Here is a 19619-nt window from a genome sequence, read left to right as displayed (position 1 = left end):
TGCTGATGGAAGGAGAGGAACTAAAGCAATTTTCATCATCATAAAGAAGAATGGCAAAGGCATTCCGAACTCCAGCGCTTGCCCTGATCGGTTCTAATCTTGGAAGAGGAAGGCTCCGAGATCATTAGATCAGCCCTCAGTTATCAATATTGCAGCTTAATGCAGTTTTTGGCAACTCAGGCAACACAGAACTCAGGCAACACAGAAGCTTGAATTCCTCTTGACTTTTCTCACCTCTTCCCTCTTCTTAGCACTCACAGCTCTGGGAGGCAGAGACATTAGCTTGCCTGCTCATGACGCCTGCTGATCTGGGGAGGCCACTCATTGGAAACCACTGAGATTTCCTCCCCACCTTTGTTTTGTTAAAGGGTAGACCAGGACAGATCCTGAAGCTGAGGCTCCAGTACTTTGGCCACCTCATGAGAAGAGAAGACTCCCTGGAAAAGACTAAACGACTAAACAACAACAAAGACCAGCCTTTCCCAACCTGTGCACTCCAGGTGTTTTGGAGTATGACTCCCATCAGCTCTAACCAACACAGCTGTGCAGTATGTTGTCTGTGGCTGATGGGAATTCTCAAGACAAACATCTGGAATGCATTAACTTAGGGAAGGAAGGGGTAGACAGAAAGTCACATGTGTTGCATGTGTGCATTTGACCCATCACAGGAATTGCCAATCACACACTATTGTCACTTGATGGAACCCTGAGCATAAGAAGAGATCTGCCGGATTAGACCAAGAGGTCCAACTAAAACAGGGTCCTATTTCCCACTGTAACTAGTCAGGAGCCTCTGAGAAGCCCACAAACAGCAGATTTTCTAGTTGGTGGCAGGCAATAATCAAGCTTTAATAGAGCATCAAGTCCACTGACCTCAATATTGTCTACACTGACGGGCAGCAGCTCTTCTAGAAGGCTTCTTTCCCAGCCTGACCTGGAAATACTGGAAATTGAACCTAGGACCTTCTGCCATGCAAAGCAGATGTCCTGCTACTGAGGAAAATTTTTAATGTCTGATGATTTATGATGTTTCTTTATATGCTGGAAGCCACCAAGAGTGGCTGGGGCAACCCAATCAGGTGGGTGGGATACGAACAATAAATTTTATTACTACTAATACTATTACTATGTTGCTTCACTGTTGCTTGCCACCACCCGGCACCCAAAGGCATACCTGTCACCATAAGGGGAAAGTAACACTTATTTGTGAGGGACTGAGAAATATGTGGAGGTATTTTGAGGAACCTCATGAGAAGAGAAGACTCCCTGGAAAAGACCCAGATGTTAGGAAAGATGGAGGGCACAAGGAGAAGGGGACGACAGAGGACGAGATGGTTGGATAGTGTTCTCGAAGCTACTAACATGAGTTTGACCAAGCTGCATGAGGAAGTGCCTGGCGTGCTCTGGTCCATGGGGTCACGAAGAGTCGGACATGACTAAACAACAATTTTGAGGAACAAGGGCCTAAGGGTTTAAGGCATTCATTTGTTTAGGGCAGGGGTGAGAAACCTGTGGCCACCTCAGATGTTGCAGGACTACAGCTCCAATCAGCCGCAGCCAGCATGGCCAGTGGTCAGTCAGAGATGATGGGAGTTGTAGTCCATCAACATGTGGAGAGCCAAAAATTCCTCATCCCTGGTTTAGGGAAGGAAAGCTTCCTTCCCGTTTCCAGGATTGCCTACAGGTGCAAAGTATGACAAAGAACATGCCATCTTTGCTGTCCAGAGGAACCTACTTTACCCCAATGCATATATATGCATTTGCTTCGGGAGCTAAAAGGAAAAGCAAGAAGTGGTGTACCTTCGCTTGGAGGGGACAGGCTTCCTCCTCCTTTACAATGATCAATAGTGTCTTTCCACATCCAACCTTTTCTTCCTTTGTGCAGCCTTGCAAGTGATTTCACAACAGTTACTACCCCATAAAAAAGTGTTGCTGCCTAGTTTCATTTGTAGCACTTCAGCAGCAGTAGAGAAAAAGACAATAAACCAACCCTTTCCCATTTACCAAAGCATCTCTTGGCTGGTTGCCTGGAGACCATTTTTAATTGCTATAGGCAACGAGGCAAGTGCCTGTTTCAAAGGACTGCTTTTATGCTGGTGGAGGAGGAGACGGATAAGCAGAATCACTTCTACTACGACGGAGCTCTGCTGCTGAATCGGGACAACAGAAACTTCCTTAGTTATCGTAAGTTGAGTTCATGGCCGTTTACTTTTTGACGCTGAAAGGCAAGTGATTGTGGCAGAAGATGCTTGATTACAAAGCAATCAGCACTGGAGAGAGTTCTAGTTATATTGAGGTCAAGCAGCATAGCTCTCCAAGCCAGGGCACTGAGCACACAACTAGACATGAAGTGGGAAATCAGTGATGATGGATCTTCCATTTTTAAAGTTAATAGTGGCTCCGGGGCCTCTTAAACGTGAAGTCAAACCAGCCATTTCCCAAAGTTATTATGGGTTATTGGAGGGAAGATATACAAGTACGAAGTGGTACCCAAGTTAATAGTGAACCGAGAGTGGACAAGCTTTGTTATTAGATGCATTATGACTGTGTTAATTGGGCAATTACAAAAGGCGTCCACTAAATTGCCTGCTTCGGTATCACTGAGCAGGGACTATGCAAGCCTTCTAACTACTATTGGTGCCTGCTTTCTCTCAAGATGCTGTAGAAATGCACTGGGGGGGGGGGAATACATAGCACGCTCACAGCAATTGCTTCTCTGAAGGCATTTGGAGGAGGTCTGAATTGGCCCCGATAGAGGAAGTGATTTCTAAGAAGAACATACCAAATGAGCCAGCATTACAAACGGGCACTGAAAGCCATTCCCGAGCCATTCCAGACAAAAACAGCCCAAGGCTCTGGCAAGTTGTGTTAATATGGATATAATTCAGCCAGGCTCATGGAAGTGCTCAAGCCAGATGTAATAAATGGCAGGGTGGGGTGGGGCTTTTATCTCTCAACTGAAGGTGCTTTAAGAAGTTGGCCGTCTTCCTTACTGAGCCTGAGCAAATGAAAGGCAGAAGACTGAGGCAAACAAAGCACTATAGACTTCTCCAGAGGAAAAAAATGAAGAGGTGTTTCCTCACTCCTTCCTCACAACCACCATGATTGGACTTATCTACAGATCCTTCCCCTATAAGATTCTGCAGCATTTGTCACAGAGAATGAGGCTGGGCAACCGCAGTAGCACTAGACAACACTACAGAACCCTGATCAAACTCCTGCTTTGTTTAATAACAGGAGGATGTGTCTACAGTTTAGCCATGAAAGATCTACTAATGCCATTATATATAAAGCATAACTTCAAAAAACCTCATACGCTGACATAAGTAATGACCTTTGACCTTGGGTTCCCGGATGTTGATGGACTACAACACCCATCATCCTTGACTATTGACTAAACAGGCTGAGGATGATGGGGGTGGTAGTCCAGCAACATCCAGGGACCCAGGGTTGAAGAACACTGTTCTAGTTTGGGATAGTTCGAGCGATCTTGCTGTAGTCCATAGCATCTGAAGAGTAGCATGTTGCCTACCTCTGGTGTAAGAGACAGGGTCTTTCTGGCGGTGGTGCCCATAATTTGGAACAGGCACCTGAGAAAATTAGCTTTCAACAGACACCAAATGCTGTTTTAATGAAACAGACCTTCCCTGGGTTCACATTTTTATGCTTTTAAGTTAAGATTTGTCCAATGCTGATTTTGGTATCGATATTTGTGTTGCGTTTTTTGTGTGATGATATTGTTGCTGCTGTTGCTATTGTATATGTATTGTTCTTGTGAGCTGTCCTGAAGGAATTTTTAGGAAAATGCAATAAAAACACATCTCTCTGCCGCCCCTGCCCCCTCACAATGCCTATGACAGCAGTCTCTCACATTGAATGTAATCGTCCTGTAGAAAGGACTCTATGAATTGAAAACAGAGATATTGTATGTACCTTTGTTATCCATGAAAATATTTCAATAAAATTATATATATATATATATATATATATATATATATATATATATATATATATGCAGGTTTTGGTGTCTTCGGGTGTCTTCCCGTGTAAGAGTCGGGGTGTCTGGGCGACGTTTCGACGAGGTCTCACTCGTCATCTTCAGGCTGGTGCTTTCGGCTTCTTGTTACTGAAACAGAGCAGAATCTGGTGTTTGAGTTCCTATAAATACTGTTGAGGGGTGTGGTGTATAGCCTCCAACGTTCTGGGCAGAGAGGAAGTTCCTAGATTAGTGTGCCTTTTCTTCTTTTGTTCCTTAATTACTTGTGGGATATCTTGAGTGATTTCATGAGTGATATTCTGAATACCACTGGGTGGGTCATTAAGTGTAGATTAGTTGCTAAAGCTTTCGTGTCTTGACCTCTTGAGCTTGTGAAGAGTTTTTCTGAGAAGATGGCTGTGCTGCATTTAGTTGTGCTCTGGCTTGGCTTCGTGTATAGGGGCGAGCTGTGATTTTGTGCCTTGTGCCAGCCAGATCTGTGTAGGGATTGCAGGGGGGTGCAGCATCCGGAGGTGCCACTATAGTTTGGCTACTGGATGGAGTTTGTAATATGTCTGTGGAGAGGGTCTGGGTTTGGGTCTGGTGTGGTTGATTGGTGACGGCGTTCTGTGTGCCTCTGGTTCTGGTGTCGGTTTTTGTGGGGAGGGCTAATTTCCAGATGTCTGGCAGGCGGGACGTGTCGTCACGTTTGTTCATGTTGTGAGGGTGTTTCTCTATCTCGATGGCTTCCATGATTATTCTCTTGTGGTGATGTTCCATGTTAAAGAGCAATTTGGAATCTGCAAAATTAATTTCGTGTCCTGTTTCTTTCATGTGTTGGAAAAGAGAGGAAGTTTTTTCTTCTTTTTTGACGGCATTCTTGTGTTCTGCGATACGTGCATTTATTCGTCTGTTTGTTTGTCCAATGTACGTGGCTGGGCAGACTTTGCAGGGTATTTCATAGACCCCTTGGTTTTCCAGCTGGATTTTGTCTTTTGGGTTTCTGAGGATATTGGCTATTTTTTGGTTGGTGCAGAAGGCTGTTTTGATATTGTGTTTATGGAGGATTTTGCTAATTTTGTCTGTAGTGCCCTTGATATAAGGAAGGAGGGCCATGCCATTGTTTTCTTCTGTGTCTTGGTTTTTGGGGGGTCTGTCTGTAGGAACTTCCTCTCTGCCCAGAACGTTGGAGGCTATACACCACACCCCTCAACAGTATTTATAGGAACTCAAACACCAGACTCTGCTCTGTTCCAGTAACAAGAAGCCGAAAGCACCAGCCTGAAGATGACGAGTGAGACCTCGTCGAAACGTCGCACAGACACCCCGACTCTTACACGGGAAGACACCCGAAGACACCAAAACCTGCATATATATATATATATATATATATATATATATATATATATATCTCGCGTTGGCACTTTTGAGAACTAGTTTCTCCATTTCCCATTCTTTTTGCAATTTGCATAAGGTAAAGTTACCAGACAGTCCCCAGATTTACACATCAGTTCCCATACAAAATCCACTGAGGTTGAAAAGTGTCCCCGGATTCACTAAAAAAAATCTGGTAACCTTAGCATAAGAGCCATTTCACATATGTGGCAGGGAACCTACCCCATATTTTTCGCTCTATAACACGCACCCGACCATAACACGCACGTAGTTTTTAGAGGAGGAAAATCCGTAGGCATGCCACCCGTAGGCATTCCCTCCATAACACGCAGAGACATTTCCCCTTACTTTTTAGGAGGAAAAAAGTGAGTGTTATGGTGCAAAAAATACGGTAGCTTTCTCAGCAAGTCTACAGTCGACAGGAATCAGCACCCAATTCCAGTTGTATTGTATTGCATATTTCCAAATACTTATATTTTAAGGACTAGACCTATGTAACATGTGACTGCCAGTAAGAGAAATGCTCAATAAGGGTGTGTTGGGTCGGTAGGTTTTTTCCTCTCTCCACATTTTGTGGTGATGTAACAACCAGAGGTTGTGTGGGGTAGAGAGAGATTATAAATAATGGAAGGCAACACAGCAGGCATTCTTTGTCTTACGCTTCACAAAGTGGCATCTTAAACAGCCCGAGAGACTGTGTCAGGAAAGTAAATAGGAATTTGGTTTGTAATCTTCTAGAGGGTGCTAAAATGATATTAGCAAATAACTGGGGAGCGGGAGAGAACCCAATGTAATGCACACCCCTCTGTGTCAGAAAACGAACAAATTAACTGCTTTAATTAAAATGAGATCCGGTAGCACTAAGCTGATTTTTGTTTTGGAAGACAGGGAAAAATAGCTTTATTCAAATGAGAAGCATCTAAGAATGAATGTACTTATACATGTTTTATGAAGTGTTGCCAGCTTAATGAGGTTTTATATGCATAGGTTTTATATGCACAGGAGGGGTTAAAGGTCTATGTCATGTGTGGAATGTCTCTGGATGTGCATGTTATACACTGCACGCTTTACTTAATGTTACTTTTAAACACATTCCTCATCAGATCATTGTTCCACCTAGCTCAGCATGCTCTCACTGACCGGCAGCTGCTATGCGAGGTTTCAGAAAGGACTCTGTCCCAATCTGAACAGGATGTGCCAGGGAAATTTGCCCACAAAAAAACACGGCCTGTTCCACTGAGCTAGGGAATTCTGGCATGTTCGTTAAGCATTCTTTATTTATCAGAAAGAGCCGTAATTCCGGCATTTCGAAAAAAACGTGTGCAAAGACTCGCTTACATATTTATAAACGCATTGCATGTGTATTCCCCTCGAGAGTCATTCAGAAGGGAATTTTGGGTTTATTGTTATTAATAATTCAATTTATATTCCCCCACCCATGTTCCCTAAATAGCCCCAGGGGGCATAATAGAACTGACAAGGAATAACGGTGCCCCTTCATTTTTCAGGGGGGATACATTTGGGCAGGTGCAGTTTCTTCTTCTTCTGGGGCCATCAGCATATTTATTTCCTGGCTGCAACCCTTTAGGGAAGCACTGTCGCTGTCGCTCTTGGGCAGAACACCTGCTTGGCATGCAGAAGGTCCAGGTTCTATCCCCAGCCCTCTCCACAGAGGGCTGGGAGAAAGCCTGAAATCCTGGGGCTCTGCTTGCTAGTCAATGTGAACAATGGCTAGATGGAACAATGGCTCGACTCTCTTGTCAGCAAGCTTCCTGTTCCCTTTGCCTACTTCAGAAAGAGACCTCAGGGATTAAGAGAGCAGCTGGCAGGCAGGCAGGAACACTGGAAGAAAGTTCCTCCAGCTGCCTAGCACACAGGGAGCCATGCTATTTGCCATTCACAGGCTTTACGGTTGCGTTGCATCAGCATCCCCTGGGGTGTTCGTGGAAGGCTGTGCTTTTTGCCGCCTGGAGTAGACCCTGAGCTCCGCAGCCTGCTCATCCCATAATAGTGACATTTCATTATCATCACATGCCCATGCCAGCAGAAGAATTCCCACATGCTCGGCGCAAAGCTCACTGCTGAAGGGAAACTCCGCTAAATTAATTTGAATCCACTAGGAAAAACACTTGCGGGCCCCTAATAATTCTCCATTTTTCTTTGAACAGAGATCGATGATAGCGCATTGAGCAGTAGAGCACAGAGAACGAGAGACCCCACAGCAAGCCTGAGACGTTCAAGGTACAAAGCAATTGGACCAAAATGGAACTTACGTGCCAAAAGACTGGCTTGCAAAACTGAAATGGCTTGCTAATTTGCCCAAGCATTGATACCTGTGTAATCTATCATTGGCCCTGTAGTGTCCAGAGGAAAATCGTGTTAGCTGCTGCAGTGCATTCTGGGTGCAGCAAGTGTAAAGGATCAGGTTATTGAGCCACAATCCTCACGCCGCCCACTGTGAATTAACCCCAATAAACCAACAGGAATTCTTTAGTGATTCAAGGTTTGCAGTGCTAATCAGAACCCCCCAGTTTTCCTCAGGTTCCCCGGCTGGATTCCATCTTGGAAAAGGGTCCTCCTCCCTGAAGATCTTGTTTAACTTCTCTCAGACACACCACTACTAAAGACAAAAGCAAAATGAAGGTCCGTGTCCACAATGGGATCCTAAAACAATTTGGGGGCTGCCATGCCAGAGTTATCATTGGCAGAGCTCTTGTAAGTGTTAAGTCTACCTTATAAGAGATGCTTCTGTTCTGATTAGCTTTAGAAACAGACCAGAGTAACTGCTGCCATGGATATTTTCAAAAGCGAAAGCTAGTCATTGCTTCTTCCTTCTCGTAGCCTTTGGTGAACCCAGTGATTCATTTGTTGTTTGCAACTAGCTCAGGCCAGGCTAATTAAACCTGCCCAATGCCTCCTCTAGTCCATAGTCCATTTTCAGATTGTTACAAATGGTAAAGTGTGGCATTTTCCCACCCTGTGTTTTCTTGCTTAACCTTCGCCTCAAAGGAGAGTTTTGCGTTCTTGGAAGCTTGCTCATTATCTTGTGACATTTTCGTTGGCCCCAATGACAGTATTATGTTACTGCTGCTGTCTGAGCCTTATAATCATGTGTCAGGTGAAGTTATATAACACCTTGTGACCAATGAGAAGAAAACCCACTGCTATCCCCTTGCTATGGGCCATATTTTTTGCAGCTATATTTGCATGGGTGCTATGGCTGTCCTGTCATGAGTGTACGGAGCCTAGCTGAAAGCTTTCTTCCACCTCCTCCTCCACTGAGACGAGGGTTTCCCAATATGAGCAAAGTACTGGGAGAGAAACCATCATCAGAAATGAGGTAAACACATTTGCAGCTAAAACAAAAACCCCTTTAAGATAACCTGTGCCTATTCCAGCCATGTCTACACAGCAGTATCAGCAGCCACATTTACACCATACATTCAGAGGGCTATGATGCCCCTGAGAACTGTCATGGCTTCCCCTCAAGGAATTCTGGGAGCTGTAGTTTGTTAAGCATGCTGAGAGTTGTAAGAAGGCTCCCTATTCCTTTCACAAAGCTACAATTCTCAAGAGTTCCATGTGAAGAGGGACTGATTGTTAAAGCACTATGGGAATTGCAACTCTCTAAGGAGAACACGAGCCTCCTAATAGTTCTCAACACCCTTAACGAACTCCAGCTCCCAGAATTCCTTGGGGGAAAGCCAGGGCTGCTTTAAGTGTACAGTGCAGATGAGGCCTAATTTAAAGCTATCTACTACTCCAATGGCTGACACTATTATTTTGTGACAGTTGAATTTTATCAGACATTTGCTTTAGTATCTTTTTTTAAAATCTAATCTTTCAATTTCATTGTGCTTTGGGCACCAGTGCTGAGAAGGCAAGGGTATACCATGCATAGTTGTAGAAAAAGCATCCATTTCATTCTAAAACATTGAGGGTTGGGGTGGAGAATTGGCCATGAGGCACTAAGTAGCAGCCCCACCCACCCCGTGATGTACTCCAACCCTTATTCAGCACATCCAGGTATCACAATTCTCCCACACTACACCGCCCTGCCCTGTTTTCCTTCATCAGCTTCAAATCTATTTAATTCCTCTGCATCCACTGATAAGTCTCCACTGTCTCTGTTGGACAGTCATTTATCAAGGGAGCCAGGAGGTTCTTTCTTCTATAAATCTCATAAGCCACAAACGACACTTTGTCACAGAAACTCAGGATAGACTTTGCAACCATTATCTGGTCTCTTTGGCAACAGCTGAAGCAGAATCATAATCCGGTCTTCAGAGCACAGAAATTGGGGTGGGGGAATAATGTTGTGTACTGACAACTTGACGGACAGTGGAGAGCATTTGGTTGTATCTGAACTAAGGACATGGTGGTTGTTACTGGGATGGCTGCTGAACGCCTAAAATGAGAAAAAGAGCCTTTAAAAAATGGTTGCGCCATTTGCCTATTATCTGCTAGGATTCTAGTCTTGCATTTCCGATCCAGCCAGGATGCCTTGCTCCCCTGCCTGTCGGTTATACCTGAGGGTTGCTAATAGCATTTTCCCCACTCACACACCCCTGCAAGGACCTTAAAAAGTGCTGATAATGGTAAAGCTACCCTCTTTTGCTGCTCTGGAGGGATGAGATATGGACTGCATCAAGAAGCATAGCAGTTTGGCCATTTGGCTCCAACGGTCCCTTGGTGGGTAGAGGATCGAGTCAGTCACAGTGTATAGCGTCTTGGGCAAAATACTGGAAATCCAGATGCATAAGGTGAGTTGGTATCCTGTATTGGCTCAGGAGGCAAGTGATTCTGCAACAGGTCACTGATAACTAATGGGCCCACAATGGCCGAGATATTTGCTCCTGCGACCATCTCACGAGCTCCTTGCCTGGAAGCCTGATGCCAGAATGGAAGTCCCTGATTCCCTGTCCGTCTCAATGGACTGGAAGTATGTTTCTGGTAAAGTCATCGTCTCTCTGGTAGGCCTCACTGCAAAACTCTGACTCTTGGCTCGGGTAATTCTCAGAGTCCTCCGGTTCCTTCTTATCACTGTTCCGCACAGCGGCCTCGAGGGCCTTCTGCTGGCGGTAGAAGTGAGAGAACTTGTTGAAGATGATGGTGATGGGCAACGCCACGACCAAAATCCCGCCCAGAATGCAGCCGGAAGCAGCCAGCTTGCCGGCCACCGTCACTGGCACAACATCTCCGTAGCCGACGGTGGTCATGCTCACTGTCCCCCACCACCAGCAGGCGGGGATGGTATCAAAGCCAACATCTTCTTCCTTTTCAGCTGTGTAGGCCACTCCGGAGAAAACGGACACCCCAACGGCCAAGTACAGGAGTAGGATTCCCACTTCTCTGTAGCTGTGCTGAAAAGGAGAATAGAAAAGATCATGGGAATGGGCAGAAACAGCCTACAACTGAGAATAAAGAGATTCTTAGAGGGAAGGAAGGTCATGGGGACCTTCTTGGCTTTTCTGCTCCTTGAGAAGCTGGTTGGCTCCTTCCCCCCTCTGAAGACAGGGACATCCCTCTTTGTATCATGTGGGAACTCAGATAGCAAGTGTCATGAACCTACGTAGGGTGGAACTACAAGTTGCCTCAATCAATACAGTGGTACCTTGGGTTAAGAACTTACTTCGTTCCGGAGGTCCGTTCTTAACCTGAAACTGTTCTTAACCTGAAGCACCACTTTAGCTAATGAGGCCTCCTGCTGCCGCCACGCTGCCGGAGCATGATTTCTGTTCTCATCCTGAAGCAAAGTTCTTAACCCGAGGTACTATCTCTGGGTAAGCGGAGTCTGTAACCTGAAGCGTCTGTAACTCGAGGTACCACTGTAGTCTTCTAATCCTCCACTTGCTATGGGAAGGGTGGGGGGTCTGTGGACTCCACCCATCACTAGCCCCAGGCAGCACACCCACTGCTTAGTGATAATGGGAGACAGCTGCAGTCCAGCATCTGCCTGGGAGGGCACTGGAGCAGAAGAATCGGTGGATGGGAAGGGTTGTCATGGAATTCTACTCAATATTGATCCAGAGTAGATTCCAATGTATAGTTAGCTGAATTAAAACCTAAACACGTTGCAGGATTCTCAAAAAATAGACCAGAGGCAATTGTATTTCATCCAGCAGAGCTTTACTGCTACTGAAGGCAAATGAGCATAATGGTCACAAATCTAATACATTCAGGATTGGCACTGTCCGTAAGAAATCCAGTTGCAGCAGACTTAACTTAATATTACAATGACTTATAATAAGACTAAACCGTGACACTATATACAGAACACCACACCAGAAGGAAAAGAGATAGAAAGAGAAAGTAACGTGTAAAAGATTATCTGGGAAAAGAGAATGTGTAAAAGATCATGTGGGAAAACATTGTTCTCAAATAAAACTAAATTTTGCAAGGTAAAGATCAGATAGATAAGATAAATTATGTATTAGAAAGACAATAAGGGAAAACAACACAGTTGAAAAGAGAAAGAAGACAGAAGAAGCTGCACTGAGGTGGCGGGAAGTCACTTGTGTAGAAATATTGTTATTGTTTGGTTTTTATATGTGTACGATATATGTTAAAGAGTGAATAGAATGTGTATATAAATAACCAATTTAAAATTCAATAGAAAGAAAGAAAGAAAGAAAGAAAGAAAGAAAGAAAGAAGGAAAAGAAAACCCAGGCTCCTTCTGGCCTCTTATTATAGTCAGCATGACCTTGACAGAAGAGATAAGATAACTAGTTTAAACCAGCTGTACTCATCTTCTCTGAAGGAATAACCCAAACACCATGAACCTTCCGCTTGTTTCTTTCACACAGAGAAGCTTCTAGAACCCTCTTGAATTAATTAGAATAGGAAAGATCTCTACACATCAGATCAGCACTTTCTGTACCAAGAAATGCAAACTGACAAGGGTTTAGTACCCCTCCCACAGTTTTGTCCCTAATCACCTGCCCTGCATTAATGTTGAGTGAAACACAGATCCTGGGAATGCAGAGCTTGGGCTGTCTCCAGTACCATTAAACCAACCAACCAACCAACCAACCAACCTCTTTCTTGGATGATTTTCAGAGCAGTGTGCAACACAGCAACATTATATTGATGCCTAGGCCACAGCAGGCATAGGCATATGCCTACGGCAGGCAGTGGAAGACAGGAATGCCTGGCGTTCTCTGGTCCATGGGGTCACGAAGAGTCGGGCATGACTAAATGACTAAACAATAACAATGCCACAGCCAATACCTCTGCGATCATCATCCTCAGATGATCCTCCCTCCTTTGTGTGCCCCTTCCATGAGTGTCGGATTTCAAGCCTTATCATAGAAACTGGCCTCTCTCCAGGCACCCGGCTTGATCTCCTTGTTGACCTCCCTGTCTGCGTTTCCCGGAAGGATACAGGCTAGGTCACGATCGGCGATCCTCCTCAAGCGTGAGAAGAACACACCACTCTTCCCTGCTCCCTGCTGCCCCCAGGGAGGGGAAAGAGATAGACAGAAATGTATTTACATGCCTTTATTTCTGTCTTTGCAGCATTACAGAGAAATGCGTCTGCTCTCTTCAAACACCAACAGCAGAGAGAGAAACTCCACCTCCTGTACTTCCTGTACAGGTCAAATGACACTCTGAGCTAACATCCAGTGCTCAGCACAGTGAATAGACTGCCCCTTTGTTCTCACGGTACAATCCCAAATATTCCCATAATGTTTTGCTTTCCAGCCAGCTGCAGCTCGCTGCTGCATTGCTCCTTTTCCGTAACAGCCTTTGCAGTTGTGACTTCCTGCTTGTAGAATACTCACCCCAGAGAAGCTCGCCTGGTGCCATCATTATATATCTTGGTGTGCCAAGCCACAACATTTTTTCCATCAGGCCTTTGGCTTTTAATGATCTATGGTCTTTTTGCATGGGTGAGATGTTTTAATCTTGCTTTAAAAAAAACCCAGAATTGTCTTTAAGATTGCATTTTAAAGCTGGCTTTAACATACATATGTGGTTGTTGGCTTAAAACATTGCAAGGCGCTTTAAGCTGCTATGGCAAAAAAGCAACCAATAACTTTAATAAATACTCGTTAAAATACAAATAATATGAGACTTAAAGAGCTTGCAATGCAGACACAGTTAGGTGTGCTCGCACTGTATCCAATTTGCAACCTCTTAATATTTCACAGTTGCAACATTTGAAATAGCTTGTTACAGGTTTGATTTTTCTTGTACACTTGTGCAGCTCAGAATCATTATATTAAAATAATATGTTCTCATTTCTCCCACCCTCTCAGTTCATAATGGGGTAGGGTGGGAGAGCCATTTGTACTGCAGAGAGACCAACTAAATTGCAAGCAGGTGACTTTTGCTGCCATTCGAACTGTTTGTAGAACGTCTCATTTCGCAGAATAATCCTACACCCATTTACCTGGGAGTAAACACGGGTGGCACTGTGGTCTAAACCACAGAGCCTAGGGCTTGCCGATCAGAAGGTCGGTGGTTCAAATCCCTGCAATGGGGTGAGCTCCCGTTGCTCGGTCCCTGCTCCTGCCAACCTAGCAGTTCAAAAGCACGTCAAAGTGCAAGTAGATAAATAGGTACCGCTACAGCAGGAAGGTAAACGGCATTTCCGTGCGCTGCTCTGGTTCGCCAGAAGCGGCTTAGTCATGCTGGCCACATGACCCGGAAGCTGTACACCGGCTCCCTCGGCCAATAAAGCGAGCTGAGTGCCGCAACCCCAGAGTTGTCTGCGACTGGACCTAACGGTCAAGGGTCCCTTTACCTTAAACCCTACTGAACTTGGTATGCCTTACTTCTGAGAGTCACTCCCAGGAGTGTGCTGAACCTGTTACTGACTGGTGAGATTCATGGCTCTCTTATTTTATGAAGGGTTGAAGCCTTGGAAGGAGGTGCTAAAAACACATAAACACCCTTGCTCCCCAGTGTCACCAGCTTAATATCTGTTTATCTAGGGTCCAGGCGCCTTCCTGGATCAATATGCTTATTAACAGCTCTCAGAATAAGAATCAAGATGCTCTGCTGACCACCACCCCTCCTGTGACTAATGCAAATACAGCCTCAAGGGTCCAGGCAGCCTTCGCTGCCCTTGGTGTTTCTCCAACTCCCAGCGCAGCTTCTCTGAAGGGCAAAACATGGAGCCATCAAGAATCTGCCTGGTGCTGCCGGCCTGCCTCTCAAGATGTAGACGGGGCTGGACTCCAGATTGGCACCAGTGCCAGCCGTACGTTGGGCAAGTCCCTGGTTTGCATTCACCCGAGACAAACACCCATCTGGTGTCTGCGATGTTTGGCAGGGAGGAGATTGATTTCCTGATGGCAAATAAATATCTGTCACTCTCCTCCCTTTCGCAGAGTGCAGAGCAGGGACTTGAAAAGGGGAGGGGGAGGCTCACGCAATGCCAGAAGACGTGTCTGCGTGTGGTGCCAACTCAGCCACAGGGAAGATCAAGGAGGTTGCTGGTGCGAGGGGCTTCAAGCAGGATTGGGTCTATGCAATTTTACAGAAGGGTAGATGGGATAATAATAATAATAATAATAATAATAATAATAATAATAATAATAAAAATCCCCAGTTGCTGCAAGGCTTGTGACAGTAGAAGCTGCATTTTACCAAAGCTCCTCCTTTTTCCAAATTTGTTTTGGCAATCCTAGCGGATGACTATGTTGGCATAACAGAGAGAGGCAATATCCAGTGCCAGATTTCAGAGAAGGGGTCAAAATGGAGCATTTCCAGTTTCTGAGTCAAGCTGGGACTGCCATACTTCTCTCTCTCTCTCTCTCTCTCTCTCTCTCTCTCTCTCTCTCTCACACACACACACACACCTTTCAATTATGTGTGTTAATATTTTTATAATGGGTTTTTTATACTTGTAAACAGCTTAGAAGCCACCTTGGCAATTAAGTGGTACATGAATTAATTAATAATCATTATATCCACAGCTAATGCATCCTAACAGTGCAAGGATTAACACTTGCGCAACAGAATTTACTCCACTCCTCCCACCACAATTGGTTTCCCAAACTTGAAGAGGGCATGGGAGCTCCATTGTGCAAGTGTAAATCATTGTGCTGCCAGGATGTATCCGACTGATCTCACCTAATAATAATAAAACACCAAAACATCAATGTCAACAGTCTTTAACTTGCAGAAATGTATCAGATGAAGTTCTCCTTTTTAGAGACATGATTATAGGCATGACTGAAGCCTTGTCAGCTAGCAAACCTACCCTCTTGGTTAGCAAAAGATGTTCAGGGATGGATGGGGGTGGGGGGCTGCTCACTCAACTAAGCAGTTCCACTGGTGGAAGCCAACACAAAGGCTCCCTCTAGCATAGCAGGGCTTCCCCCCTGCTCTCCGCTCCCCCCATCAGCTCTGGGGGATTATGGGGGAAATGCAGCTCCCTTAAACTACAACTCCCAGAATTCTTTAGGGGGAGCCACGACTGTTTAAAGTGGCCTCATAGTGCTTTAAAAATATGGTACAAATGTGGTCAAGGTTGAAGGGTGGGCATAGGGTGGGCAGCCTTAAAATGTTTCCTGTGGGCATCTCTTGTGAAGGGCAAGAGTCCTCTCCTCTCAGTCCTCAGGCAGGATCTTTGAGAACTCAAATCCACTCGTCAAAGGCCTTTGCATCAGTCTTTATATGTTGGCAATTCTCCTCTAGCACGTCCCTCTTATGTCTTCAAAATGGAGCCGAAGAAATGGATTATGCTGCTCAGTATTTGCTCTACGGCACAGGGAAGGATCACAACTGACCAGCTGACTACAGCTGGAACTGCTGCTTACACTGAATGACCCATGTGTCGCTGTCAAAAGATGACGAGTCCATCCGTCAACGTCAGGGACGCGTGTTTTTCGCTCAGGCGTGTCAGGTGGAGGAATGGAAGTCCCTCTTGCCATCGCCAAGCAGAAGCAGCAGCGAGGAGGACTAACCCAGAGTCACGTGACATGAGCAGAACAAGATCTGTCAGAGCTGGTTATTTATAGGCAGGGACACAATTGACAGACAGGCTGGGACAACAGCATAGTGACAGTCAGGCTCAAAATGAAACTGTCAAAATAGAGAGGGGGGGCAGCTGATCCAAGTGCAACCCAGCCAGAAATGTGGAGCAGCCAAAGATGCTGTGTGAATGAGTGTGTGAATGAGTGGGGGAGCAGAGAGCGTGAAAATGCTGGGGGAGAAAACTAAGTTAGGGAATAAGAACTTCATCCTACCAGCAAGGAAGGTGGTAGCTCATAAAAAGGAAAAACTAGACAAAGATATCTGGGTGAAATTTACACTTGGAGATAATGGGTCCCAGGTTTCTGGATCAATAACACATTTTCATCTTCTTATAGCAGCCATTACTTTTACTTCTGGCCTCTCACTTTGCTGGCTGCGTGAGCAGGGGAGGCAGCGGGGAGAAGCAATAAAAAAACTACGCTTACAGCACAAAGCAGTGATGAGAAATATACTTCCAAACCGGAGCTCCACTTACGCTGTGTCTCCTCCTTGTTGCACCATCACTACCCTCCTGTCCCTTGGTCCCAATGTCCCAAAATAGGCGGTTTCCTGCTTCCAGCGCTCATGCTTGATTTGCATCAAGCCTTCTTTAAGAACTAGGGTCGAACTTGGTCAGGTATGTTATATTTGACCACTAAATATAAAATACCCCCAGGGTGGTTGAGCCGGATATACAACAATGAAGTAAACTTCAAGATAAAACACTGAATAAAACTGGAAGCAGGTAAAACTTTCAGAAACAGCCGTGTTCATTTCATGCCTAAATGACAGCAATATAAGCATCCTCCTCCTTGGAGAGATAACTTCATAACCAGGTTTCTGTAACCAAGAAGGGATGATCAAGGGTCTGGAAACCAAGCCTTATGAGAAACGGTTGAGGGAGATGGGTATGTTAAGCCTGGATTAGAGGTCCCTACCAGAGAAGAATGAAAAAACCAAGCTGATGGACTATGCCGAGATGGCAAAGCTGACTGGAAAACACAGAAACCAAGAGGATAAAAACTTTATAAAAGAATGGGGAAATTTATAAGTTACCGTACTTTTCGCCCCATAGGACGCACTTTTTCCCCTGCAAAAATGAAGGGGAAATGTGTGTGCATCCTATGGGGCGAATGCAGGCTTTCGCTGAAGCCTGGAGAGCAAGAGGCATTGGTGTGCAACGACCCCTCTCGCTCTCCAGGCTCCAGGAAGCTCTCCTCAAGCCTTGCGAGCCCGGCGGGAGTTCCTGCAGGCTCACAAGGCTTGCAGGCAGCAGCCTGCAGCCCCGGCAAGTGTCCGCAAGCCTTGTGCGCCCAGCAGGAGGTCCCGCCGAGCACGCGAGGCTTGGGGCGGCAGCCTGTCGCCCGAAGCACGCGGAGCCCTCCGGAGGGTGCCCCATGCTTTGGGCAGGTGTGTGCAAGGCTTGGGGCAGCAGCCGCGGCCGGGGGGGGGATGAATTTTTTTTTTCATTCCCCCCCCCCAAAAAAACAAGGTGCGTCATATGGGCCGGTGCACCCTATAGGACGAAAAATACAGTACCTAGGAGACCACTGTAAGCAGATGGAAACAAGAGCAGGATTTTGACACACTTGTGGTAAAAAAAATACTATGGACAATATGGTTTGATATAAAAATTGGAGTACAGTGGTATCTGTGAATGTTTTTTATCAACCGTGACCGGCTAATGGGTTTACGACCCAACTTAGCTTTTTAACAACAGCCCGGCACGCTTCCTTCAGCTGCGCGTTCTTGCTTCCTCTGGTCACGGCTAGCAGAGTGAACACAGCGGTCAAAGCTGTCACGTTGCTTCCCACAGACACACAGAGCCTTCTTTCGTGTCTATTTACAGTTCTTTATTGCGACATTTCTCAGAAATCTCCAGGACTCCTTGCAGCCATGGCAAAACTTCGTCCTTTCCTCTCAGCAACCGAGAGAGAACAGAAAACTCCTCCCAGCTTCTAAAGCTGACGTCAGAATGTTGAGGCATCATGGGACAAACTTAACCTGTTAAGTTCCGACTCCAACACCCCCTCTTGCGTCACATTCTGACAAAACCTGTGGACTTACCACATAACTCTCAGGTTCACACTGTGCGAAACTAACCCACGCACCAGTGGCCTGATATCTTTCAGGTGGAACACCCTTCGTTGTGCGACTTGACCGTCTGGGCACAAACTCAGATGTTTCCCTTGACACAACATCACCAGCAGGTGTGTCCTCTGCATCCCGGGATTCCCCCTCTGACTTATAACGACTTCGAATCTTCTCCCTTACACTCACCGGAGAACTAGGCTCACTCTTGACCTCCCTTTTAACAACTTGTGGAGATGCCCCACCCTGCTCCAGACCTTGGTCTGTGACCTGGTCGTCATCAGCAGACTCAGCCTCTTCTTCTTCCTCCCCAGCAGCTTCCTGCTCTGAATCAAAAAGACATTCTGAGAGAACATCCCGCCCAACAGGAGTCTTTGACCTTACATCCTGTTCATAGAACTCAGCGTGTTTGCTGATCAGCAACTTACTCTGATCACCTGAAGGGAAAGCAAACCTCCATGCACGTGCTGCTGGCTCATACCCACAGAAGATCATTTTCCGGAACTTGGATCCATCTGGCCCTTGCAAAGCCTCAGGCACCGGCACAGATGATTGAGACCCAAACTTGCGCAAAAAATGAATCTGGGGTTTCCTGCCATGCAACAAACCAAATGGTGTGTCACCTACCATTGAATTGTAGGTCCGATTCCAGGTGAAGCTTACATACTTGATTGCCTCCAGCCAAAACCTTGGAGGTAACCCAGAGTCTTCCAGCAACACCTTTGCAGTCTTAACCAGAGCTTCACATCTTAGCTCAGCCCACCCCCTCTGATTGGGTGAAGTCACTGTGTGATGTATCCCTTTCTTGTGAAAGAACCTCTGCAAAGCAGATCCTGTAAACTCAGCTCCTCTGTCACTTGTGACAGCTTGCACTTTGGTGGAAAACCTTAGTTCCACTTCCTCTACCCAACTTTTGATCAGTTGTGCTGCCTCTTCCTTAGATTTGAGGCCGTGAGTCCAGGTGTTCTGCGTAAAGCTATCCTGCATCGTCAGCAGAAACCTTGACCCTCCCAGACTTGGTTCCTTTATGGGACCCAACAGATCTATGTGAACCATTTCAAAGGGTTTGGTGTGTACCCTCTTCACCTTTGGGTAACTGCACCCTTTCACCTTTGCTTGTCTACATGCTTCACAATTTGTGACGCATCCACATTCTACAATGTGACAACCTTTGGCGACCTCAGGCAG

The 19619-nt window shown here is 45.8% G+C and overlaps 2 protein-coding genes across 8 annotated transcripts in view; one reads left to right on the top strand and one right to left on the bottom strand.

The window, feature by feature from the left end:
* KCNS1 (potassium voltage-gated channel modifier subfamily S member 1) overlaps window positions 1-19619 on the bottom strand; it is an 81395-nt gene that overhangs the window by 28781 nt on the left and 32995 nt on the right. For 3 of the 7 annotated variants that reach the window (XM_082226225.1, XM_082226230.1, XM_082226224.1), the window contains one exon: window positions 7705-10734. In XM_082226225.1, the coding sequence (XP_082082351.1) occupies window positions 10300-10734 (435 nt within the window). In that variant the 3' untranslated portion in view covers window positions 7705-10299. Of the gene's footprint in view, window positions 1-5401; window positions 10735-19619 lie in introns of those variants that run through there. The other 4 variants (XM_082226229.1, XM_082226226.1, XM_082226228.1 and 1 more) reach the window with 2 other exon arrangements.
* The window catches only part of PABPC1L (poly(A) binding protein cytoplasmic 1 like), a 149717-nt gene that overhangs the window by 121305 nt on the left and 8793 nt on the right, over window positions 1-19619 (top strand). The window lies entirely within an intron of this gene.

The sequence above is a fragment of the Podarcis vaucheri genome (genome assembly GCF_965113315.1).
Source record: "Podarcis vaucheri genome assembly, chromosome: 6".
Lineage (NCBI taxonomy): Eukaryota > Metazoa > Chordata > Lepidosauria > Squamata > Lacertidae > Podarcis > Podarcis vaucheri.
Note: the sequence above shows the minus strand (reverse complement) of the source record. Positions and strands in the feature narration are given on the sequence as shown.